This window comes from Diceros bicornis, chromosome 21 (genome assembly GCF_020826845.1).
Source record: "Diceros bicornis minor isolate mBicDic1 chromosome 21, mDicBic1.mat.cur, whole genome shotgun sequence".
Classification (NCBI taxonomy): domain Eukaryota; kingdom Metazoa; phylum Chordata; class Mammalia; order Perissodactyla; family Rhinocerotidae; genus Diceros; species Diceros bicornis.
The window spans coordinates 38,991,051-39,017,056 of record NC_080760.1 but is presented as its reverse complement, the minus strand read 5'-3'; the positions used below and the strand labels follow the sequence as shown (position 1 = coordinate 39,017,056).

The following is a 26,006-nucleotide window of genomic DNA, read 5'->3' as shown; positions in this document are numbered from 1 at the left end:
TAGTTGCTGTATGTGGGACGCGGCCTCAGCATGGGCGGACAAGCAGTGGGTTGGTGTGCTACCGGGATCCAAACCTGGGCCGCCAGTAGCGGAGCACGCGCACCTAACTGCTAAGCCACCGGGCCGGCCCTGTACCCAGCATTCTTTCCTCCACCTCGATGCTGAGGAAGGCTGTATGCACCAAGGGGTGGATCTAGTCAAAGGGAGCCCCCCACCTACCTGCCCAGAGCAGGAACTGTGCAGGGTTTGCCCTGGTGAGAACAGTGGGCTGGAGGGCACCTTTTTGACGTCACTAGAGGTCTCCGTGGAGGGGTGGAAATGGTCAATTTGCTCATCATAAAGGAAGAACTGGATGAGGGCCAGGCACATAGCAGTCTCCCTTGACCCCCGTCCCCCTCCAGGACTGTCCCATTTCTCTGCTCCCTGCACCATACCGCTCTGCTTCCTTCCTCTCATCCTCTCCTGAACCCATCTCAAGTAGGCTCCATCCCTCACTCCACTGAAATTGCTCTGAAGACATTGCCCAAGCCAGTGGTCGTCTCAGTCCTCAGCTTACTCAACTCATCAGCAACATTTGATATGCTGATCCCTGTCTCCCTCTGGACTCACTTTCTCCTCTGGGCTCACTTTCTCCTCTGGGCTTTCCTTGTTTTCTCCTCCTCCTTCCCTGGTCATCCCTCTGTCCCCTTTCTGGTGCCTCTTCATCTCCTGACCTCTAAATACCATCTATTACGTGCTGTCTCCCAATTTGGTATTCCCAGCCTGAACCTCTCCCCTGAATCCCAGTCTCCTTTATCCAACTCCTATTTGACGTCTCCTCTTAGACATCCAACTGGCATCTCGAATTTAACATGTCCCAAATAAAATTCCTGATCTTTCTCCCCAAATCGCTCCACCCACAATCTTCCTCAACTCAGTAAATAGCAGCCACCCTCCACACACAGTGTATGCACATCTCCTGCTTCTCCCCCAGAATGTGAGCTCTGTGAGCCCAGGGGCTTTGTTTTCTCCACTGCTGAATGACCAGGGCAGGAACAGTGCTTGGGACTCAGGCGCTATTTGTTGAATGGATGACACTTCCTCAAGGAAGCCCCCTCACTCCCTTTAACCAGCTAACTTCCCCATTATATGTTCTCCTAAACTGTTACCTCTCCTTGATAGCATATTACAGTGGCAACCATACAGTCATTTGTGTGGTTCTTTGATTGATGTCGGTCTCCACCATCAGCCTATAAGCTACATGAGGGCAGGAGCTATTCTGGTTTTGGTTACCAGCATCTAACCTGGAGCCTGGCATAGAGGAAGCCCTCAATAAGTAAAAATAATAATAAATATTTTTAAATGAATAAATAGATAATACAAGCTATGGGTCCTCTCTCCAGAAAAATGTACTCACATACACACACAACGTGTGTTAGAACTCCAGGTTAGGAATCCTTTGCTTAGTCCATTCGGGCTGCTAGAACAAAATATCACAGACTGGGTGGCTTATAAACAACAGAAATATATTGCTCACAGTTCTGGAGGCTGGAAATCCGATCAGGGTGCCAGCATGGTCAGGTAAGGTCACAGGTCGCAGGTCGCAGACTTCTCATTGTACCTGTACCTTCACATGGCAGAAAGGGCTGGGGAGCTTCATGGGATCTCTTTTATAAGACCACTAATCCCATTCTTGAGGGCTCCATCCTCATAATCTAAGCACTGCCCAAAGGCCCCACCTCCTAATATCATCACCTTTGGGGGTTAGGTTTTCACCATATGAATTGGGGGCAGGGGATACAGACATTCAGAACACGCACCCTTGCTGTGTTACAACAGGCTAAACTTACTCTGTGGCTCACAGGGTGAAATACAGGAATGTTGCCCCTTCCCTCTGTTCTTCAGTCATGGCAGAGAGGGAAGTAGATACCCTGACAAAATGTTCTAACCATTTGGGATGATTCTGAATACCCTCAGAAATGGCAGAAACAATAATGTCTAAACAGGACCGGGAGGGAGAGAAGTGGAACAAAGAGCAAAAGAAAAGGCAGAGAAAAGCCCTCCCACAGAGCATTCCTGCCATCTCTTCACCAAGACATAACTGTCTTTGGTAGTAATAGTTGTTTGTCTCACAACCAAACTCAACCTAATCACCTGGCTGCAGCTATTTTAGGTGCACAATTACATATCATTTCATTGATTTTATAACAATGCTAAGAGAAGCACATTTAGAGAACCTCATAAACATATAGTCATTCATTCAGCAAATGTTTATCGAGCATCTACTGTGTGCCACACTCTGAAAGAGCATGGAGGATGGGAGACTTCTTAGCCCCTTTCCCCACTCTGAGCATCAGAAGCTGGACTGTAATACTTACAGCACTCAGCTGGATACCTCACTGCAGTTATGACTAGAGAGCTTCTTTGACTCAGTTTTCTATGAAGGTCACAAGTCTCTTGTTTGGAGAGACTGTCACTTGCCTCCAGAATGAGTACTACATACTCAACACGTATCCCTACAACCAACCACACAGAAGAGGCAGCGGTGCTAATATGAGCCTCCAGCCGTTCCTCACTGAAGAGCTGATGATAACCCCTACCCAGGAGAGTTAAGTGAATAATTCTGGTTTAGGCTGGACTATTCTTTCTGGTCCTAGAGATCCTCACGTATTTCCAAAGTTTCTGGTTCTGTACCACCTGTACAGAAATGATCACTTCTTCCTTCAAGGCCCTTTTGACTAATTACAGAAAAGTTCTTCATTTTGGCTTATACATTTGCTCAAAGTGCAATCTTTAAGTGCCAAGTCTTGACCAAGAGATTTCCATAAAATAGGCTCCTCAAAGGCTTGCACTCTGCTTTGCATGCTAATGAGAGTGATGTGGCAGCTCTCTGTCCCTTGAACCTGAGCACTCTGCATATGTCTTCTTTTAGGACAGTTCTATCTTGTTCATCAGGGCCTAACTTTGCAAATGGTAAGCATGCAATAGACATTGGGTAGGTGGATGGATGGATGGATGGATGCAGGGATGGATGGATGCAGGGAGAGAGGGAGGGAGGGAGGAAAGTAGGGATGGATGGATGGAACTTGCTTCCCTGTAACTTCCAACTCTGTTCTCTAAAATTTATTCATGGCAAATGACCAAGACTTCCTCTTCCTGAATGGTATGCATCTACTGTGTCCCAGGTTTCCAAACACCAGTAAGTGCAAACCTGTCACATTTATAGTAGTCCCAAATCTTGATGATTGAAGCACATATTCACCAACACTCAGTCCAGCTTTTTAAATTAGCATTCTAATTTAAAGAATTTCTACAAATCATCAGGGGTGCTTACTACTATGAGCTCAATGAGCTCAAGCCCCCACTAGCTTGTGAATCCTATGTTAAGTCACTTTCAAAGTCCTGATGAAACGAGGATTCAGAGAATCAGAGCCATAGCCTTCAGGCTCTATCATGCTTCTGCTCCATTGCTCTGAGCCGAAATTCCACTCAACCACCGAAATTCCAACCTCTGTCAGACGACTGATCTCCACTGTTCTCCTCCTTCTACTGCCCACAACCAGCTACTTCCAAGGTCCCCACAGAGCTATGTCAGGCCCCTAGTGACACAGTTCTTTCCTTTCATTCCCAGAGGACGGGGCTTTCAAGAGGATAGGAGAATGAGGTCAAGGGTGCATTGCATGAAGGCAGAGCAATGAGGAGGCACATCCTACATTGTACCTGCCACCAGGGATCCCTCTAATCTCCAGGCCTTGTTGCCCAGTCTAGTCCACTCAGCCAGGTGTCTTCTTCACTCAGAGTGATTTTCTTTCAGGAAGCTATTTTTCTCTCATCTTGCAAGCATTGCTTTGAGGACCCCTAGTCCATCACACAGGCCCGAACATGTCTGAACTGGAAATGAGGACAGGGTTCACTTGGCTTCCTTCCTATAAGGCTCCTGAACCTCATGCAAAACAAAAGGTATAGATGGACATCTGTTTTCAGCGTTCCTGAACATTCTGTGACAGGCAATAATTCCACAAACACTGTAAAAGACTAAGCGGCAACCTGCACAAACACATCAAAGATCTAGCTCCACATGGAACATCACAAAGTCTTATTTCCAACCCAGCCAAAATACCCTGTTACAAGAACTTGAATGGGCACTGTATTATTTAGGGAGGGCTAAGCTGCAGAATCAAGGCTTACCAATAATTCTGTGACTTAAAAAATATACACAAGTTTGTCTCTTATGGAACAGTTCCACAATATACTTTTCAGGCAGACATGCAGCTCGGCTCCATAGGGTCACTCAGGAATTCAGGCTGATGGTAGCTCTGCTATCTTCAGTGGGTAGCTTCTGAGGTCATTCTAGTCATCATCATTTCATCCAGTAGGAAAGGGGGAAAAGGTGTGAAGGAGTAGGCAAGCAATGTTTCACAAGTCAGCCCTGTATGTGGCACACCCCTTCCCCTTACACTCAAATGGTGAGAACCTGGTCCCAGGGCCATGGCTAGCTGCAGAGGAGACTGGGAAATGTAGTCCCTGGCAGAGCAGCCACATACCAGCTACAACTCTATTACTCTAGAACAAAGGACGGCAAACTATAGCCCAAGGGTCAAAAGCCCGCAGATTTTATAAACAAAGTTTTACTGGAGCACAGCCACACCCATTCATCTACTTATTGTCTGTGGCTGCTACAAAGGCAGAGCTGAGTGGTTATGGCACAGAGATCTTATGGCCTGCAAAGCCTAGAATATTTACTATTTGGCCCTTTATAGAAAACATCTGCTATTCCCTCTTCTAGAAAAAAAGAATGGATTTGATGGGACAATTAGCAGTCTACACTTTCAAAATTTATCTCAGAAATTGTTGTAAAGATACATAGCCAAAAATATTCCTTGAAGCATTTTTCGTCATACCAAAAGACTAAAAACAACTTATAAAGGACTGTTAGGGGCTGGCCTAGTGGCGTAGTGGTTAAGTTCATGCACTCTGCTTTGGTGGCCCAGGGTTCATGGGTTCGGAACCCGGGCATGGACCGACGCACCACTCATCAAGCCATGCTACGGCAGTGTCCCATATATAAAAATAGAGGCAGGTGGGCACAGATGTTAGCTCAGGGCTAATCTTCCTCAGCAAAAAGAGGAAGATTGGCACCAGATGTTAGCCCAGGCCCAATCTTCCTTACCAAAAAAAAAAAAAAAAAAAAAAAACGGACTGTTAAATTATGGACCATGCATACCACAGAATACAATGTAACCTTTAAAAAGAATGAGGAAGTTCAACATGTACCGATCAGAAAATATTCAAATATATTAACTTTAAAAGTAAAATACAGAACAATAGGCTTAGAATGTTACCATGTGTGGAGAGGAAAAAACACAGAATTTAATACATAATATCTATATGCTTACAAGGGCATAAAAAATTCCTGAAAGGATATAAAAGAAACTGAAAACAGGTTGTTTCTGGGTAGGGAAATCAGAAAAATGAAGGAGAGTGGGAGGGAAGTTTACTTTTCATCATATACGCTTTTATATATTTTGAATCTGTACAAGGTGCATGTACCGTCTATTTTTAAAATAATTAAAAATTAATCCAAGAAAAACCACATATACAAAAGAATGGCTTTACTTTCACTACTAACCAATTACTCTTCTGAAAGACATAATCTTTCTTAAAAGCCATGGTAATCTCTTCCCATCGGGTATAGTCAGTTCTACTGATCAGTGAGCCATTTTTCATTGTTTTTATTTACTTCCCTGCTCTGCTGTATGTGAGATTCTCAGAGATACCTATTTCTCTTATTTTCATAGTCAACTTACAAATTCTATTTTAGTTCCCTGCTTTTCTTGAAAGTTCCTCTTTCCAAACAGACAGTATTTATCAGTATTGATTCAGTTATCTCACACACATGTTGAGCATAAAGAGAAGCAAATCTGACCTCAAGGGAAAATTAAACACAGAAAGACAAAAGTAACAGTTCCAGGAAAAAGAAACAACTTTGAAGAAAAGTCTTGCAAGGGAACCTACCTTTCAGTTAAAACTGACAGTGATCCAACTCACGCGAGTTTAAGAGAAAAAGGCATCTACCGGTTTGCATAATTGGGAAGTTCAAAAGTTGGGGCTGGCTTGAAGCACAGATAGATCCAGGTGCTCAGAAATGCCCTGAGGGCTCTTGCTCTGCTCTCAGCTCTGCTGGGCTACATTCTGCAGTCAGGCCCTCCTCCTGTGGCAGGCAAGATAGCCACCAACAGCCCTCAACTCCCAGGTCCTTAGCTTAGCAATCCTAATGGAGATAAATGGAGAGAGAATTTCTCTCTCTGATCGTCAATACCGCAAACCCAGAAAACACTGTGCTGGGTCATTCTTAGACTTGTCCAGGGGTGGGGTCCAAGCCTGGCCCAGCTTAGGCTATATGCCTTTACCTATGGGCCACCAGGACCACATGAAATGTGCAATGATGAGTTCCCCAAAGTGCACTGTGGGAGCGTTAAGCAGAAAAAAACAACAAATGTCCTCTACTGCTTATAACAAGTCAAGACTACGGTCACGGGATATTCTAACAGGCTTAAAACTATAAACCTTGCTCCCACACTGGTTAGAAGTAGGGGATTTCAATTTCAAGGCAAGGTGGCTGGGAGTTCAAACTTACACACACACGTTGTCTGATTTGTCTGTACTCGATATAATTTTGAATACCAGACTGGAACCCTGCTCATAAACTGGCCAAAATAACCCTCCAAAAATGCAATTTGTAAATCAGATTACAATCTTTTGGTCCCTCTGAAACTTTTCACTCAGGACGAAGTATTTCCGTAGTGCAGCCTGCCAAAATTTATCTTCTTCATTCTAGCCACATACTTTTTAAATGACCATTTGAAACTCAATGAAGATATCTAAATATGGGGTCTATATTTAGCTCTAAATTATAAAATAATAGGTTGTATTTGTATTCTTCTTACCAAAAGTTCGTTCACTTGCTCCCAGAATCTTCCTGGTCAGCTGAACCATATGGATATACGATATTTCCTTACACTGACTCATTCTTGAGTAAATGACTGCAGTTGTCCCTCCAAAGTACAAGGCAGAGGATTTATATTAAAGTTTCTTAATAAGCAGAAAACTCATCTAAGATCAAAAGTTTGGACATCCTTGCAAGAAAAAATGGCTCATTTTTACAGTTAGAATCATGAAGACATGAATGAGAGCTAGTGTTACATGCTGATTTAATGCCAAACATCTTTTATTTGGAATTATATGATTAAAGCCAAATTTCCAAAACATCTTCAAGAAGGAAAATTGATAAATGTATTTCAGAGCAATGGTTCCCTGTCTCAGATCATCAAGAGTCACACAGAATCTTCAAAACAAAATTAATTTTACATCAATTTTATTTAAAAACATATACAAATAGGCTAAATAACACTCAAGTCTGACAGGGCTGCAAACTTTTTTAAGAACATAACAGTCCAAAAAGACTAATACTTATTGCTGATTCAGCTCACAATATCAGCCCTCTTCAGACAGCAGCATAATCACTAGCAAATATCGTATGCGCCCCTTTTACAGGCATTGGAGATTCAAAGAGCAGTGAGCACAGCCCCGTTCTCAAGGAGCTTACAGTACAGCTGGAGAGAACGAAACATCCAGAACAAAGTCCACACATCTATCATAACAAAAGCAATTACTGATATAAGTCATCACATGTTTGAACAAATGAGCTGTAGGAATATCTTAGCAAATATACACTACATCAAGTTTCAACCTGACATATCAAAAAAAAATGTTCTTATTTATTTTTTTGTTCACCCATTTTTCAACTCAATTGAATTAAAAGAGGAAAACATAATTCGAAGCCAAACGCACCATAATGTTTGCTGCCCCGAATGAAGGGATGGATTGTTCATGTCCTAGAATTTCTCCACGCGTCTACGTCCAGATGTCAAGGTCAGTAGTTCTGACTGCCAAACCGATGTACAAACTCAGACAGCGAATAGACAGCTCCCCACCCTACCTCAGGATCCATGCTGATAAAATCATTCAGGTTCATTTTGGAATCTAAAAAAATACATGAAAGAAATGTTCACTGAAAGCAGAATTTTGGTTTAACAGCAATAAAAAGACCCAGAAGACCAAAAGTAAAGAAAATTATTCAAATGGATAAGAGTTCAATATCACCCCTGTGGTATTTCTTGTCTCAAAGGCATAACTTCAATCCAATCCCGACAAAACGTCGACACAAACCCAAACTGAGGGACACTCTACAAAATAACTGAGCAGTACTCTTCAAAAGTGTAAAAGTTGTAAAAGAAAAAAAGAAAAATGAATTGTCACAGATTGAAAGAGACCGAGGAGACATGACAACTACATGTAATATTCTGGGTTAGATCCTGGCCCAGAAAAAAGAAATTAGTGAGAAAATTTGCAAAATTTCATTAAGGTCTATAAGTTAATAATATTCCATCAATAGTATTATGTCAATATTTTTGTATCTATTGTATGATTTTCTTTGGTTTCGATAATTACACAATGGTCATGTGACATTTAAGATTAGGGGAATCTGAGTAAAGGGTGTATAGGAACTCTCCGTACTGTTTTAGCAAATTTTCTAGATGCTAAAATTATTTCAAAATAAAAAGTGAAAAAAATGCATGAATAATCAAACTGCCAATTTACTGAATTCAACTGCTAATTGACAGGAAGTTCAGAGCATACAAAAGAGATAAAATCAGCAAAATTCAGACTATTTCCCCTATACTCAGTTTCTTCAACAAATAAATTACAAGAAAAAAACAAAGAGTTGGACAAGGAATCTACACATTAAAAAAAGACTCTTAAGAGGCATACCAACCAAGTACAATATGCGGATTTTATTTGGACCCTCATTCAAATAAACAAACTGGAAGAAAAAAGATTATGACTTTATGAGATAACTGTTAATTTGAACACTGATTAGATGGATAAAAAATGATTTTAAAGAATTTTTGTTAATTTTTAGATAATAGTTTTGTTGTCATCATTTTTAAAAAAGAAATCCTTGTATTTTAGAGATTCACACTGAAATATTTAGAGTTGAAAGGACATAATATCTGGGATTTGCTTTGCTATCAAAGTAATACAAGAAGGGGGAAAGTGGATGGGATATAAATGAATCAACTGGCCATGAGCTGATAACTATTGAAAGCTTCATATACTATTGTGTCTAGTTTTGTATATGATTTAAATTTTCCATACTAAAACAATTTTTTAGGTGTGTACAGATTTCTGCTTCTGCCCACCAAAGAACTGTTATGAGAAGAGCACTTCCACCATAATCTACCAGAAAACTGGACAAAATATACGAAGCAACTGTTCTAGACACTGGCCAATGGGCAGCACCCAACCGTGATTCCCAAGGAAGCAGAAACAAGCAAGGCAGCCCTAGGATCACTCCAGCTTGCAGCCCAGGGGCCGTTTCCAGACCACAGCACAGAGGGGGAACACAAACAGCTGGGCAGTGTCTCCGAGGTGAGAAAACAGAGATCCAAGTCCAGGAGGGCCCAGGCAGTTAGATCTGGGGGGCAGTGTATCAGAGGAGGGAGCTGTGCAGAGAGAGTTCCAGAGATCTGTAGAGGGGACCCACTCCACACACGTGCACATGCACACCCAAGTCTTTGGCTAAGTACTCTTCTCATAAGGCCAGGGAAAGAAGCACCAGGAAGCAGCTGGTCTAACAATTCCCACAGTCCCCACCAGCCAGGGTGGAGAGAATTCCTGACACACGGGCGTTTGGTAGAGTCCTCAAAAGGGTCACCCCAGAGGAGTGGGGCTGAATTAATCCCGGATGAGAGGCTGCTCTGAACCTGCACTAAGAAAAAAAACCCAAAAGGATCCCAGTGACTCAAGTAATTGAACTGCATGCTGGAACAAAATCCAACACTGTTTGTAAAAAGCACCTCAAGATCCAGAAACCGACAACGTAAAATTCACAAGTCCAGCATCCCACCAAATATTACCAATTACACCAAAAAAAACAAACAGGAAAACATGACCCAAAATCAGGATAAAAATCAATCAACAGAAACAGACTGAAATCACAGAGATAATGGAACTAACAGACAAGGACCAGCTATTATACAAACTGTATGCTTCGTATGTTCAAAAGGGTAGAGTAAAACATGAGCATGACGGAGAGAATGGAAAATAGAAAATAAGCCCCAAATGGAACTCCTAGAGATGAAAAATAAAATACGTAAAATGAAAAAAATGCACTGGATGGGATTAACAGCAAATTAGTTAATATAGAAGAAAAGATCAATGAATTGACAGACAAAATAAAAGAATTATTCAAAATGAAGCACATATAGAAAAAGTCTGAAAAATACGAATAGAACACCGTTGACCTATGGGAATAATATCAAGCCATCCAACATATGTGTAGCTGAGGGACAAGAATAAAAAAGGAGATGAGTCAGAAAAAATATTTGAAGAAATAATGGCCAAATGTTTCCAAATATGATGAAAATTATAAACCCACCAATCCAAGAATTTTAACAAACCTGAAGTGGAACAAGCCTAAAGAAAACTACACTACAGTCCATCATAATCAAATTGCTGACAACTAGTGATAAAGACAAAAACCTTAAAAAGCAGCCAGAGGGTAAAAAAAGACACAGTACATTCAGAAAAACAAATACAAGGACAATAGTATGCTCCTTGATGGGAACCGACGCAAGCAGAAAATAAAAGAGAGACCTCTTTAAAGAACTGAAAAAAAAAACACATAAAACTAGCACTCATTACCCAACAAAAATATCTTTCAAAAACAAAGGTAGGCACTTAGGATATAGAAAACTAGAAACAGTTGCTACCACACTTAAACAAAAAACAACTAACTCAGCAAAACAAGAAGTTTTGTTGAAGTCATCAGAGAGCTAGGGATGCAGAATGACCCAGTAACCAGAAATAAAGGAAAGACAGGCACCACCAAGGAAAGATGGGTGGAAGTTCTTGCTTACTTGGGTAGATGCCAGACTCCACATAAGTCAGGAAGTAAGTGGGCTAAAATTTTTAACAAATTGCTAAGGAAACCTCAACTTCTGAAATACAACAGTATTTGTTTTCTAGGATTTTTAAATATAATTAAATAAAAAATGATTACTATCTGCAGGCATTCATTACTTAAAAAGATCAATGCATAAAAATAAAATAAAAATTTAAAAACTGTTAGAAGATCAGTGTATAACAAATAAGCATTTGCCTATAACCTCCCGATGAGGCACTATAACATTCCCCTTTACATAACACTGGTGCTCGAGCTGGGCTCAAATTAGCCAATGTTACTATAATACATTTGACAACAAGAAGATGAGAGGTATATGTGAGTAAGAGGCAGCAAAGGGCTCAGAAAGAGAAGGGGACAAATTTGGTGTACTCTGTAATTCAGCCCAAGACTTGGAAAATGTACTTAAAAACAGCCATCCGTAGCTGATGCTGGAACTGAGTCTTTAGGTCAAGGCTGTGAGATTGTCAATCTCAGCTTCCTTCAATCTCAGCTTCCTTCTTATTAGGGAAAAAAAAAGAGTTCCCTTCTTTAAAATACATTAAATGCTGAATTGAAAACAGTGGTCCTGCAGACACATGGCCACCAAAACTATTAAGTATACAGGCTTAATCATAATGCACAACACATCAAATGTACTAAATTTTAAGTCATAAGAGTCAATCCCATAACTAAATGCAGGGCACTGAGTAAAGTTGCTATTAAAATATCTAAAACATGCATTAATTTAAAGTTTGATGCTTTCTTGAACCATTTTTTTCTTTCTTTAACATTCCTTTTCTTAATAGAACACTAGTTATTAGCTAAAAGTAATCCCCATTTATCCTAACTTCAAATGGATTCCTTCGATAAATACAAGGCTTGAAGTAATGAATTTATTACATGAGAGAACATTATAATATGGTTAAATTATTACATGAGAAACCAATACGTTTACCCCACACTCAGGGCAGACTCCTTTCAGTTTCAATCTCAAGTTCAGGAGGCCCCTGATGAACTAATTACATATGTGGCAAAAAAAAGACACTGCCTCCCTTCACAAAAAATCCCTCCTCAAGCACAGCGTGCTACCAGACCCGCCACTTTCTAGCGGTGCACCTTCAGCAAAGGGCTTAACCTTCAAGCACATCAGTTTACATGTCTATCAAATGTGGAAAGTAAAGCTTGCCTCACTGAGTTGTGGTGAAAATTAAACGGTTCTGTAAAGCGGCTGGCACAAAGCCTGGCACAAAACAGCACCTACTGGGTTGTAGTCATCAAAACCCAAAGGGATGACTCAAACGGGATCAGGGCTGACACGGTGGTGTTTACTGAATGCCTACTATGTGCTAGGCCCTGTGTTAGCACTCATGTCCAAAAAACAAACAGGGAGTTGCCAAAGGCACATTGTCCCAGACCACGCCCTGTAGAGCTGGTTGTCCAAGACTAAAAGTGAAGACCTATGAAGCACTCTCCTGGCCTAGGGGCTATCACAGTGCTAACGCTGAGGCTGGGAAGCAGGCTGGTGGACCAAAAAGCAATTCCAATATAAATTTTAAAAATTATGAAAGCTTTTCATGGAGAGCCTCAAAAATCAGAGTTTGCATCCTTTCAGTGTTCACTTCCTTCGAATACACCAAATATATTTTTTACTTTCCTCCTTGCTGAACTAATATTACTCCCCTATTTTTCTGGCACATTGCACAGCTTACAGAGCATTTTCACAAAGACAGTATTGTCTCTATGTGATGGGATGATCTCACCAATAAATGCCAATGCTGTGCATTACTTACAATCATAAATAATGTTTCCAACTCGTGTGAATGCCAAACAATAGTAATAGGGTGAAGAATCCTTTGTCAACTTAAATCTCAAGAAATTATTAATTGGATTGATGCCTAAAAGCACATAACTGAGATGAGTGGTACAAAAAAACCTGCTGGCTCGCACCTCCTTCTAATGCAGATTTTATTACAGTGCCAGTGAAATGGCATTTCACACCTCACAAGGAGGCGCTGGGATTTCTTTCACCACATGAAATCCTACATGGCAAGGTGCTCCTAGTCCCACTGTTAAATGACACAAACACACAAATCTCCTGAAGTCCAGTGTCCCAACAGTAGGTACAACCAATACTCTGGCAGGTGTCATGGTTCTGCTCCTTAACACCTCTCCACACCCACGGGTTCTTATGCCTCTAGTCCTGCTCTCTGTGCCTCAATATCTGAATCTAATAAATACACAGAACTATATTCCCTCTTACCTCCTTACCACTCAGGGAGTTTTCCCCAAAGAATAATGCAACTTTTGTCCTTGGTTAAGAGAAAATGCTGATCTGCAGATTGGAAACCCCCTGAGAAGGCATCTTTGGCTCACCTCCAGTTTCAATGCAGGGATAGGATGGAGGAGGTTCTCTCCAGTTCCCACTGGAATCTTTCATGTGAGATCGGTCAGAAGCAAAGTTCTTCAAATATGAATCTGCACGGATCACTCTAAATTTCCTGCAGATAAATCAACATTCATTTCTATCAGGGAGGTATCACAGTTGAAATTCTAACTCAATTTTTATATAGATTCATTTTCTATTACATGCACAAAACTATGCAGGCATTTTTGTACTATTAGTAATACACAAATATATACATCCAGCTTTATTACCTGTTAAAGAAGCCATGAGAAATGATCAGCTGAAATCCAAAACTACAAGGCACAGAAACATATCTGGTTGCTTTTATTTACTCAATTGTATATCAGGGGCAAAGGGCATAATTTTCAGATGCTGCCATCACAGGCCTCGAAATTTTGGCGTCATAAGGCATTCAGCTCCCCCACTCCACACCAACCACACACCCAAAAATAAGAGAATGAGAGAAATCCCCAAAATGGCTTTAAGAAAATGTATGGAATCTCATCACACACATTTTTAAAAGACTGCCAACATTTCATACAATAGACAACCTCTACAACTTTAAAACATTTTGAATCACCTGTGTAGCACATCATTCTCAATTATCAACTCAATGGTGATGTCAAGACAAGCGATCTTTACAAAACAAATGCAGAAACAAATAAACTCTGTATACTTGTCAAGGTTTAACTTCAGAAAGCAGGAAACTCCACCCTGAATTTCCTCACCTCCTAAACTGTGGATGGATGTCCTCGTCAGACTTAAAGGCGTCTTCCACATAAGTGTCAAAGGGACAGGGAAAGGGCAGGACAGTGTCAAGGTCATAAATGAAGCTCTGTCCTCCACTTGAAACATGAAGCAACACAACATGGTAATCCTAGAAGTACAAGTTGCTGAAGTTAACCAAGTTACTTTATGATGGTGAATTCCAACATTACAGTAATAATGCATTTATATCATCAAAAAGGGATACAAGACTAATACAGCCCTCTTTTTGATACCAAAATAAAAGAAACACAAAACCCTGAAATCAGATCAAATGTCTAGTGACAGGGAATAGTTAAATAAAAAGTGGAAATGTTCATATACATTAAATGTTACCCTTTGACCCAGCCATTTTACCTCTAGGAATCCATCCTACAGAAAATGGCCATTCGCATGTAAAGGTATATATACAAAGAAAATCTCTGCAGCACTGTTTATAATAGTGAAAACTCAGAAACAACCAAAAACCCACCAAGAAGGGAATGGTTAATAAACGACAATGCAGGCATATGACAGAATACTATGCAGCTGCTAAAAAGAATTAGATAAATTTATGTGGAAAATAGAAAAAGGTCCATGTTATACAGCTGGATGGAAAAAGCAATTGCAGCATATGTACATTATTTTTAAAAAGCTATGTGTATATAAAGATGCACATGTGCATTCAGAAGTACATATGCATGCATATGAATACAGAGGAAAAGTCTGCAAGGATATCTTCCAAACTATTAACAAAGGGGACTGTTTGAGGTTAGCCTGGAGATGGGAAGAAGGACTTCAATTTCTTGTTTTATACTACATTTGTAATTAAAAGAAAGAAAAATGTTGGTTTTCTTTTTTAACATCAGCCAAGCCCTAATGTGTAACCGCTAAGGGAGAAGGATAAAGAGAGCTTCTCCTGCACAGCTTGGGCACAGCCCAGCTCGGCCACAGCGTTTATGTGAATTCTCACTCTCACTCCCAGACACTGGGCACCGCTGGGAGGGATGTCAAGGAGGTTATCAAGGGGCATGAGGGCAGTCCGGTGCTTTGAGTTCCTCAGAAGAAAAACGCTCTCACAGAGAACAGCACTGCGAGATAAAAGTTCAATCACATTAGCACGACATTAGTAACACCATCTTCCATTTCTAGTACTTCAGAGCTTACAAAGCACTTTCTCAAATGTTATTTCATTTGACACCATGAGGTGGGGAAGATAATTAATTGAGACTGGCGATGCGGTACCATTAGAGCCTGAAGTGCTTCCTTTGGCTCCAATTCTATCTTAATAAAGCAGAAATAGCATCAGAAATGGATGCTTATTCCCTATACTTCTCTTAATGCATCCTACTTTCCAGATAAATAAACTAGGAGCTGCTCTCCCTATAACAGTCCACAGTTCCCTTCCCCTGGGCTTGTTGCTGTTACTCCCCTCCACCAGCAGCAACCTTCTCCACCTCCCTCCCCATATCCATCACTCAAGCTCGGGCTCAGAGGCTATCTCCCCTATGAGTCCATTTTTCATTTCTCCCACCCCCGGCCAGAAGCAGTCCCTGCCTTATCCAAAATCTCTTTCTCTCTTGACATCTTCTACCTCATATTACAGTTTTTTTGAAGAACATACTCTCTATTGTTTGTGGGAAACTGTGCTGTTGAAACACAGATACAAAGATGAGAAAGAGAAGTCCTGACCCTGAAGTAATTCCCAGAGAAGTGGGAATTGTTGCCAGACAGCGTGATGATGAGACAGACCAAGGGAAGTGGAGACCATGCAGGCAAGGGCATCCTGAAGGCAGACCGCCTGGTTCAAACCTCAGCCCCTCCACCTACTAGCCTCAGCTTCCTCTCTCATAAAACGGAGATAACCGCAGCGTCTACCTCAGAGTGTTACTGGGAGAATTAATGAGATTATCTGTATAAACGTGCAGTCTTTTCAAAAGCCAACCAAGAAACAGAGGGAATGCAGGCCCAAATGCCAAGGAGAGTTTCACTGAGGAAGGGCTGCCGTGGCTTAATCTTGCCTCAGGGGAGAGCTTTCCAGAAAGAAGATACAACTTGTGAAAAGGCATAAACAGTGAATATCCACCACCTTCTAGTTAGTTCAGGTCCATATTCCTACATACCAGATGGCTGATGAACGTGAGAGGGAAAGCAGGCCTTGACTTGGAATCGCCTTCATGGCACAGATGAGGAGCCGAGGAATGCAGATTCAAGCCGTAGCCTCACTCTCCGAGTCAGGGTACAGTGCTTGCCCAATTGTCAGGAAAAGACCAGCGGGGCTAGGGGAAGGGATGCCCACCTAGAAGGTGATCTGCTCCTTGGAGTTTGGTGTCTCTACACACTCCGAGAGGTCTACCCATTTTCTACAACAGGACAGCAGTGAGGCACAGATAAATTTGCCAGAGGGTGTGGGGAGACTGCCTGCAATAGGATTCCCCACCCTGAGCTGCCATGAGATGTTGCTTAAGGGGGGACATGACCACACATCCTTTCCCTAAGAGTTTCCCTAAGATGGGAAGCAAGACCATGACTCAAAATCAGCTGAGTGGCAGCAATGCGGATGCCTGCTAGGGCACACAGACAGCCTACAACAGGGGTTCTGTAGTGTTGCTAACAATAATAGCTAATGCTTCTCAAGCACTGTTACCAGACACCGTACCAGATGCCAGGGTAATGCTTCAAATCATTCTCTCATTAAGCCTCACAACCCCATGGACCAGAGGAGGACACTGAAGAAAGAGGGTAAAACACATCCAGTTCACACAGCCCAATGGGGACTGGGACTTAACCCCAGTCTGCCGGACTCTGAGACCTCGCTCCTAACCCAAGACTGCTGGATTTGGGCTTTAACTTTAGAGCAGCAGATCACCTGCTAGTAAAGGAGGCAGGAATGTGAGCTCCATGAGGCCAGAGATTTGAGTCTATTTTGTGCCTAACATATAATAGGCACTCAATAAATATATGTTAAATAAACGCATGAAGCCAATTCAAATGATATCGTATTTTAAATAACTATCAGAACCTAGATGTTTGTTACATTATCATGAATGGAGTTTTTCTTTTACTTTATCTTCATGTTTATTAGCATAAACAATTCTGTTCTTCAGGGGGCCAGGTTAAGGTGACACAGATGTGTATTAGAAAGGACCCACGCCTGAGAGCCAGTCCTGCCACTGATCGGCTAGATGACCTTGAGCTACTCACTCTGTCTTTCTGGGCTTGTTTCTCTACCTGAAAAATGAAGGAGTTGGAGCAGATCTGTGTTTTTCAAATTCCAGTCATGTTCACTTGGGAGTTTGCTAAGAACACTAATTCCTGAACCCTTCTCTAAATCAACCAAATCAGAAACCAGTATTTTTAACATAGTCTCCAGAGAATTCTAATGTGCAGCTGGACTAGATATTGCTAATGCTCCTTCTAGTGCTAAGTGCATAAAAGTCTAAAAGATCATTAATATATCTGCCACATCAGCCATTTAAAATAATTCCTATAAATAATTTCAAAATTAAAAGAAAACATGCCTATAAGTGCTTCTACCTTAGGCCAAATAACATCTATTTTCAAAACGTCATTTTATTAATAACTGTCATAGCCTTTCTCTACTGCCCTATCATTTCTGCTTTACCAAAACATAAAGACCACTCAGGGATTACAAGTACTAATGCATCAGAGGCTCTTGGTATTGACCATCTTACCCAGATCACAGGCCCATCTCCAGGTCTTGCCTGTTGTTTCCAGATAGGTATCTACGAAATACAATAAATTTCATAAGCCACAACTTGAGTTAAACCACCACTACATTCTTTAAAGCAATACATAAATTAAAAATAAAATATTTCTAAGCAACCAACAATCCGGGTGAAAGAACGAACGAAGAAGAAGAAATCCAAACCCTTCCAAGTGTCTTTAACAATGAAAGAGCAAAAATTAATTATATGATGTTCTTTGGAGAGTAGAAAGAGACCTAAACTAGGAATCAGAAGGCCTGGAAGGTTCAAGTCTTGCTTTCCCGCTTAATTATTCATGGCACCTCCCTGAGTCTCTACTTCCTCATCTATAAAACGGAGACAGTTGTCTGAACCTTGTCTAGTTCACAAGGTTTCCATTAGGATCAAATGAGATGATGTTTGCAAAAGTGCTTTACAAAATATGCAGGGCTTACTTTTAAAAGACTTCAGATAGGTTTACTGTAGTTCTATTTAAACTCCAGAGACAAAGAAATCTTTACCTCAAACCTAAGATATGTGGCTCTAATCTAAGCAATTAAAAAAATTCTGATTTAATATGTAAAGAAAAGAGACTCAATCTGTGTAAACATACCATCACTTATTTCCTTATCTACAAGTAAGGGACTAAACTCTTCTAACTCAACTCTGCCCTCTAAGGAAAAAAAAAATCTCATTCAAAAACAAACTTAACAATGTTGCTGTATTTTATAAAGCACATTTTAGAACAGTACTAAACCCATGCTATATTTAGCTTCTAATATCATCTTAAATCTCTTGTTTTCTTTCTGCACTCACTCGCCAACTTACCATCTTCCTCTCATTAGATATGAAGACAGCGTAACACTCTTCTAAAGGATACTGGTCATGGTTTTTGATGTATTCACAGAGTTTCCAAATATTTTCTTCACTAAAATAAAATAATTGTTTAATCAATATTACAGAACGTTCTTTCAAATTTGAACAAAAGACAGATAATGTCATAAAAAAGTTGGAAGAGACCTCAAATACCATCTTATCTAAAAATTGGCTAATGTTTGAACCTCCTCTGAAATATCCCCCACAAGGTGTTACTCTACCTATACTGTGTGTGGACACCTCTCCAAACACTGAGCTCATCATCTCCCCTAGCAGTGCTTGCGTATGGAGACATTTTACAACTGACAAAATGCTATGTCAATATTCTACAAGGCTTGGGTCCAGGGACTTGAGACACAGCTGGAATTCCAACTCAGCCACTCACAAAGTAAGAAGTTTTAAACATCTTTACCTGAGGGTCTGCTTTTCTCACTTGTAAAATGAGCATAATCACATCATATTATAAACACTCAATAAATCCTAGTTAACATTGGTTCCCTGCTCCCCTTAGGATTGGGGCAGGATGGGTGTTTTGGGTAGGAGGGCTGGAAAGGATCGGGGCAGTTATGTGATATGTCCGGGAATTCTTCTCGAGGGAGCCCCTGGAAGTGGGATTCCCCAAATCCCTCTGGTAAGGAGAAGGTCCTGACTTTTGGAAAGTTCTTTCTCATACTGAATTGAAATCCATCTTCCTATGTCTCTGCCGCAGATGAATCTCTCTTCTATATGACAGGCCTTTAGCTATTTGAAGCAGTGGTCAGAACCTGCCTAAGTAAAGCGATGCCCAGTGCATCGAACCAAGCCACACTGGTAGCCACAGCCACACCCCCACACGGGCAAGCACAGTCACTGCTGGCAGTATTCACAGCTCAGCCTCTGGGTGCCTGTCCTTTTCTAATGAGCCACACAGCATCTTTGCTCAAAATCAGCTACACCAACACTCTGCTCACACACAGGATTCAATCTGTCAAAGCCTAATTTCCAGCCCTCTATGCCATGCTACCTAAAAATGAAGCAAGGCATGAATGGCATTGAGGACTATCACCATTCTATAGAATACACACTTTCAATTCACAAGTCTTGCCCTTGTCTGCTGTCTCAAGGCTCCATATGACTAGGCTTAAAGTACCAAAGTTGAGCATCTGTATTTTTCTCCTATGATTTTGTTTTTCTCTAAAATACCTAAGAAACCCTACAGAAAACGGGGTGGTAGCAGTAACAACAGGAGATTGCTACTACTTCCATAGGATATGTAGTATGGAGTAACAAAAATTTACTGTTTCATAACATGTAGTAGCTAAAATTTTTTCAATCTGGATGTTCTAAGACCAAGTTTTGCGAAGACAATTTGTCTGTGCAGAGTATAGATGTTTTGGAGAGTTGACCACAAACCTTCAAGAGCCTATGATGTACAAAGCATGGTGCTAAGTGCTTGAAGGATACAATCATAAATTAGAGCTCACAGACAGTGAGAGGAGACACGCAGATCCATAAATAAGCAAGCATCATAGAAGGCCATAAAAGATGTATGGAGAAAGCACAGAGGAGAGAGTCATTAATTTTGAGGGATACAGGAAGATGGAAGAGGCATAGGTCAATAGTTTCTTCTTGTTTGTTCCCCTTCCCCCATCCCAGGGATGGGCACAGAGTTAATGTAAAGAGTTCGAGAATCCTTATGAACCAGCACTACTGGTAGGCTGAATACACATGTGACTTGGACATACTTTGCCTATTATTTTTCAAATATGTGTGAATGTTACACAGAAGAAAAAACAAGTTTAAACATAAGAGTTACTGAACTTGTAGCGCTTTTTATCATCAATTTTTTTCAAGAGTACAATTAATATCATGTAGGAGGATCTCATGAAACTTTTGATAGTAATAAAAAAGAGGACCTTAAACTTGGAAATGTTGGGAGTCACTGTTCCCAGATTTGGTGTCAGTTCTGGTACCCATTTAACCGGTAAAAAAAAAAAAAAAAAAAAAAAAGTCGGGGGGTGATGATGATAATGTCTCAACCTGTCAGTTGATTATATTGGTAGCAGAAAGGCTAACAAAGCAGCATTAGAGCTGAGATTCTGCAAGGGTTACTGGCGATGGGCTGAGGTCAGAGAAGTATGCAGAAGGGGAGGATCCCTGGCACACAGGAGGTGCTCAACAAACGTTTGAAAAATACAAAACAATTACAACAGAATCAGAGTGCTCTGCAAACCACACAGTGTGACACAAATACTAGCTACCACTATTGTCCTTAAGCTGGGCGTCTCTCAAAGATAAGCAGCATCTGACAGAAGCTAACAGAAGTAGAGAGGAGGCATTTATTTCAAGTTAGAAGAACCCACAAGAGCAAACACAGTAAGGTGTACCTATCTGATGTGTTCAGACAGGGCAGAGCACTGGTTCTCAATGAGAGGTGACTTTGCTGCCCAGGTGACATTTGGCAATGTCTGGAGACATTTTTGGTTGTCATAAATTGGGAGAGAGTGCTATGGGCCTCTAGTGTCTAGAGGAAAGGGATGCTGCTACACATCCTACAATGCACAGAAGAGACCCCCACAACAGAGAATTAACACGCTCCAAAGGTCAACAGAGCCAAGGTTGAGAAACCCTGGGGTAGAGCAGCAAAGGCAGGTTCAAAATGAGGTTGGAGGAACAGATGGTGACCAGATCTTGGAGGGCCTGCCATGCTCAGGTGATAAACTTTATTGTCTATGTCTGTACTCCTTGAAATGTGATCAACAGACTAGATTCAGACCCCTCCACTGTGCTGCTCCCACATCCAGACTTTCTGGGGTGGGACTCTAAGAGCTACATGTTTTACAAGCTGCCAGGTGATTCTCTACCACATTCAAATTTAGGACGGCTTTGAGCAGTGTGAAGCCAGCTAAAGTTAAAGACCTGACGGGATAAGGGCAAGCTAGGCAGGGAGGCCTGTTAGGAAGGACTGGAACAGGCCCCGACAGCTGAGGAGGGCCTGGCCTATGGCTGAAGGAATGAAAAGGAGATGATGTAAGAGACATTCATCTCCTACCATTCTTCCACCAATCGCTCCACTCCAACTGTGCCAGCCTCCTTGGTGTTCCTAGAATACTCACCGCACGCTTCCTTCTCAGAGCCTTTGCACCTGCTGCTTCTCCCACCTGGAATGATCTTCCTCCAATATCCACAAAGCTCCCGCCCTCTTCCTCTTCAGCTCTCTGTTCAAACATCACCTTATCAACTATGTCTTCCTTAAATACCCTAATACTGTAGTTTCACTAGAACACAGCCCTGCCCATTCATTCTGTCTATGACTGTATGAATCAGCATGAGTCACCATCCCTCACCTTGGTTTATTTTTCTCATAGCACTTAACACCACCCAAATATGGCTTACATGTTTTTGTTTGCAAAACCTAAGAACCATGAGATCTTACCAGGGAATCTGTCTGGTTGTTCACGGCTGTATCCCTAGTGCCTAGAATCATGCATCACACGCTCCAAGTGCCTAATAAACATTTATTGAATGAATGAATAAAACAATGCATGGACATTAGGGACACGAGCTAATAGGATTTAGGTGAGAGGCAGGGCAGAACCATGGACTCGAGCATTGCGGAGGTTCCGGTTTCGGCACTACCACTTGCTAGATGTGTGATCTTGGGCAAACAACAGGCCACTCTGTGGTTCAGTCATTTCATCAGTAAAATGAGGATAATGATAGTCACAGAACCTATCTCCCAGGCACGCATGGAAGCACTTGGCACTAGGCCTTTCCTTACATGCAGTCAGAGCTGAACAAATATTAAGCTCTTGGAGGCACTGGTTTGGTGACCAGCTGAAGGAGGGAAAAGTAGTTTTAGATGCCCCTAAGGTTTCTTGTGCAGGGACTGGAAATTGGGGAAGAAGTCATACTCAGGCAAGAGAAGGGTAGGTGTGGGAGCAAAAAGGACCAAGGCAGGAGGGGTGCCTCTGCCACAGACGTAGCCTAAACCAAGGGTACAGTGTGTGGACCCCAGAGCCAAACTCTGCATGTAAATCCCCATTCCTTCACTCACTAGCTATGTCCGTAGGCAAATTACTTGCACCCCTCTGTGCTTCAGTGTTCTCATCTTGAAAAGGTAGATAACAGTAGTCCTACCTCCTAGGGGCTCCTGTGGTTCAAATAATTAGTTTACACAAACCACTCAGAACAGTGCTTGGCATACAGCAAGTGATGTCTAAGTGTAACCTTTATCATAATGACAGCATAGTGGTTAACACGGTTTCTGGTACAAGAGGTCCCGAACTGGATTCCTGGCTGCTCCTAGCTGGGTGACCTTGGCAAAGTTACTGCAAAATCTCCGTGCCCCCATTCTTTTTCAAAATTAAAATGACCTTCACATCAATGTGAAACCACACAGGCTGCAACAGAGTTAATTTCCGAAGGCTCTCCGCGCTCCACCCTCGGCCTCCAACTCCCCTTCCTGGCCCCCAAGCGCTGAGATCTGCTGAGAAACGTCCCAGACAAAAGCGCCAGGCAGAAGTAATGCACCACCGACCCTACCACGCCTGGCGAATCCGCCCCCCAATCCAAATGCCCACGCTCTGCTCCAGACGCGAGAGCTGCAATTCCCGCTCCCTCCTCCCCTCAAACCGCAAACCAGCCAGTCGAGGCCCCGAGCGCCCCCGGGGAGGGGCCGGGAAGAGGCGGGGCCCGGCTGCGACAGCGCGGCCGAGGGAGCCCGGGAGATGCGGGGGCTGCGCCCGCGCCCCCTCACCAGTAGCAGCTGTTGTAGACACAGGCGTCCCGCGGGGGGCTGGCCGGCTGGTAGTGGGCGGCTGCAGCAGCGGAGACACCCCCCTCCATGGCGGGCTAGCTTGGGTCGGGGCACCCGCTAAAGGCAGACCGACTGGAACAGCCCCCTGGCCGGCCTCGGGGAGGAGCCAGCGTACAGCAGCCCGCGCGGGTTCTCGGTGCGGAGTGGGCGGAGCCTGGGGGGGTGGCCGCTGCTGCAGTTCCCGGGGTAGGCGGGGCCGGGGCAGGGCGAACGGCGCATTTCCCCGCGCGCGAGGCCCTGGCGGGCGGTGCAAATTCCGGAGGGCGGAGCCTGGGCGGGACGCACCGCGCAGGTTCCGGAAGGGTGGAGCCAGGGCGAAGTGGGCGGATCTGGGGTGGGTGAGCGGCGTGAGTTCCCAGTGGGCGGAGCCCGGGACCAGGAGGACCGCGTGTTTCGAGTAGGCGGAGCCCGGCGAGGTGGGTGGAGTCAGGGGCGGGGCGGCGCTGGTGCCTGCTGAGGCGGGGCCGGCAGTGCTAGGGGTGTCGGTAACCGGGAGGGTCCGGGCGGCTGGGGGAGATGAGAGGTCAGTGGCAGGTGGCTTGGAGAAATGTCAGGGGAGGGCTTGGAGTTGGTAAGCCCTTGGACCCTGCACGGCACTTCGTGAGTCTCCCGGAGGAGTCTGAGACCCATCTTCCAGCCTGGGGCGGGTTGCCAGTTGTGGAGGAACCGGATGAGACGCCGAAGACTCGACGTGTGCGAGTGAAATAAGCGAACCTTGTGTGTGAAAAACGACGCTTGAGCGCTTGGAGCCTAGAGTCCGCGGGGAGCTGGGGAGGGAGGAGGGAGCGGGGAGGTTAATTCCAAATACTTCCTCATCAAGGGCGGTTTCAGAGAAGGCTATCACCCCAAAATCTGGCCGTATTGTAACATTTTTTTAAATAGGAAAATTGTACGTACTGGCTCAGAAAGATACGTTGTTTCCTTGATATAGTAAGTAAAAAAAAGTTGAAAAAGAGTCGCGTGGTATCCATTTTGTGTTAATCATGTATTTGTTTATTTGCTGGCAGTCTGGGAGGAAGGACACCAAATTGTTAAAACAGTGTTTATTTCTGGTGAATGAATGGTATGGAGGACTTTCACTTTATAGCCTTCTGAATTGCCTATATTTGCAAAGGTCATATATAGCTGATCAGGGTACTTCCCATTATAAAAACTGAAATTCTTAGGTTGGTTTATAGGCTGTCTACAGATCTCTTCAGTCTCGTGAGTTCTAAAGTACATAAATCCTAAAGACTGAGCATAAATCCTCGTGTTGGTTATCGATTTATTGCATCTCAGCTCTGAATACACACTTCCACATGGGGTTGACTATGATAGGGGCCAGCCAAGTGGCTCCGTGGCCTGTTGGTTAAGTTTGGCATCCTTTGCTTCCCTGGCCTGGGTTGGGTTCCCAGCAGGGATCTTCCTCAAGCAAAAAAAGAGGAAGATCAGCAACAGATGTTACTTCAGGGAGACTCTTCCTCAGCAAAAACAAAACAAAACAAAAGAAGTAACTATGATATAAGTGTAGCTATAAGATATAAGGAAACTCTATATGGTACCTAGGGCTGGTGAAGAGTACTTAAGAAGGACAAATTTATCAACAACAAAAAAACTTAACAACCCAATTAAAAAACAAGCAAAAGACCTGAATAGACATTTCTCCCAAGAAGATATACAGGTGGCCAACAGGCACATGAAAAGATGTTCAACATCATTAACTATCAGGGAAATGCAAATCAAAACTACAATGAGAATGGCTATAATTAACAAGACAGGAAACAACATGTGTTGGAGAGGATGTGGAGAGAAGGGAACTCTCATACACTGCTGGTGGGAGTGCAAACTGGTGCAGCCACTATGGAAAACAGTATAGAGAGTCCTCAACAAATTAAGGATAGAACTACCATATGAGCCAGCTATTCCATTGCTGGGTATTTATCCAAAGAACATGAAAACACGAATGCATAAAGATACATGCAGCCCTGTGTTCATTGCAGCATTATTCAAGACTTGGAAGCAACCTAAATGCCCATCAAGGGACGAATGGATAAAGATGATGTGGTATATATACACAACGGAATACTACTCAGCCATAAGAAACGATGAAATCTAGCCATTTGTGACAACATGGATGGACATTGTGAGTATTATGCTAAGCGAAATAAGTCAGAGGGAGAAGGTGAAATACCATATGACCTCACTCATAAGTAGAAGATAAAAACAACAACAAACAAATACATAGATACAAAGATTGGATTGGTGGTTACCAGAGGGGAAGGAAGGAGGGAGGAGGGCAAAAGGGATGATTAGGAACATGTGTATTTGCGATGGATTGCAATTAGTCTTTGGATGGTGAACATGATGTAATCTATGCAGAAATAGAAGTATAATGATGTAAACCTGAAATTTACACAATGTTATAAACCAATGTTACCACAATAAAAATAAAGAAAGCTTGATAAAACTATATATGTACTGGGCCGGCCCCGTGTTGTAGCAGTTAAGTGC

At 42.6% G+C, this 26,006-nt stretch overlaps 1 protein-coding gene across 1 annotated transcript; it reads right to left on the bottom strand.

Annotated features, from left to right (window-relative positions):
• Window positions 1-7,337: 7,337 nt before the first annotated feature.
• On the bottom strand, window positions 7,338-23,639 carry NTAQ1 (N-terminal glutamine amidase 1). Its single transcript, XM_058564895.1, has 6 exons — window positions 23,457-23,639; window positions 18,671-18,770; window positions 17,831-17,881; window positions 14,120-14,268; window positions 13,361-13,485; window positions 7,338-8,022 (listed from the first exon to the last, which is right to left on the bottom strand). The coding sequence occupies exons 1-6, from the start codon at window positions 23,543-23,545 to the stop codon at window positions 7,913-7,915; spliced, it is 624 nt and encodes a 207-aa protein (XP_058420878.1). The 5' UTR covers window positions 23,546-23,639; the 3' UTR covers window positions 7,338-7,912.
• Window positions 23,640-26,006: the final 2,367 nt, after the last annotated feature.

Coding starts and splice junctions, on each gene's coding strand:
- NTAQ1 (XM_058564895.1), bottom strand. CDS start 23,545: ATGGAGGGGGGTGTCTCCGCTGCTGCAGCCGCCCACTACCAGCCGGCC. Junction 18,771..23,456: donor GTCTACAACAGCTGCTACTG/GTGAGGGGGCGC, acceptor ATTTTATTTTAG/TGAAGAAAATATTTGGAAAC. Junction 13,486..14,119: donor ATCCATCCACAGTTTAGGAG/GTGAGGAAATTC, acceptor ATTTATCTGCAG/GAAATTTAGAGTGATCCGTG.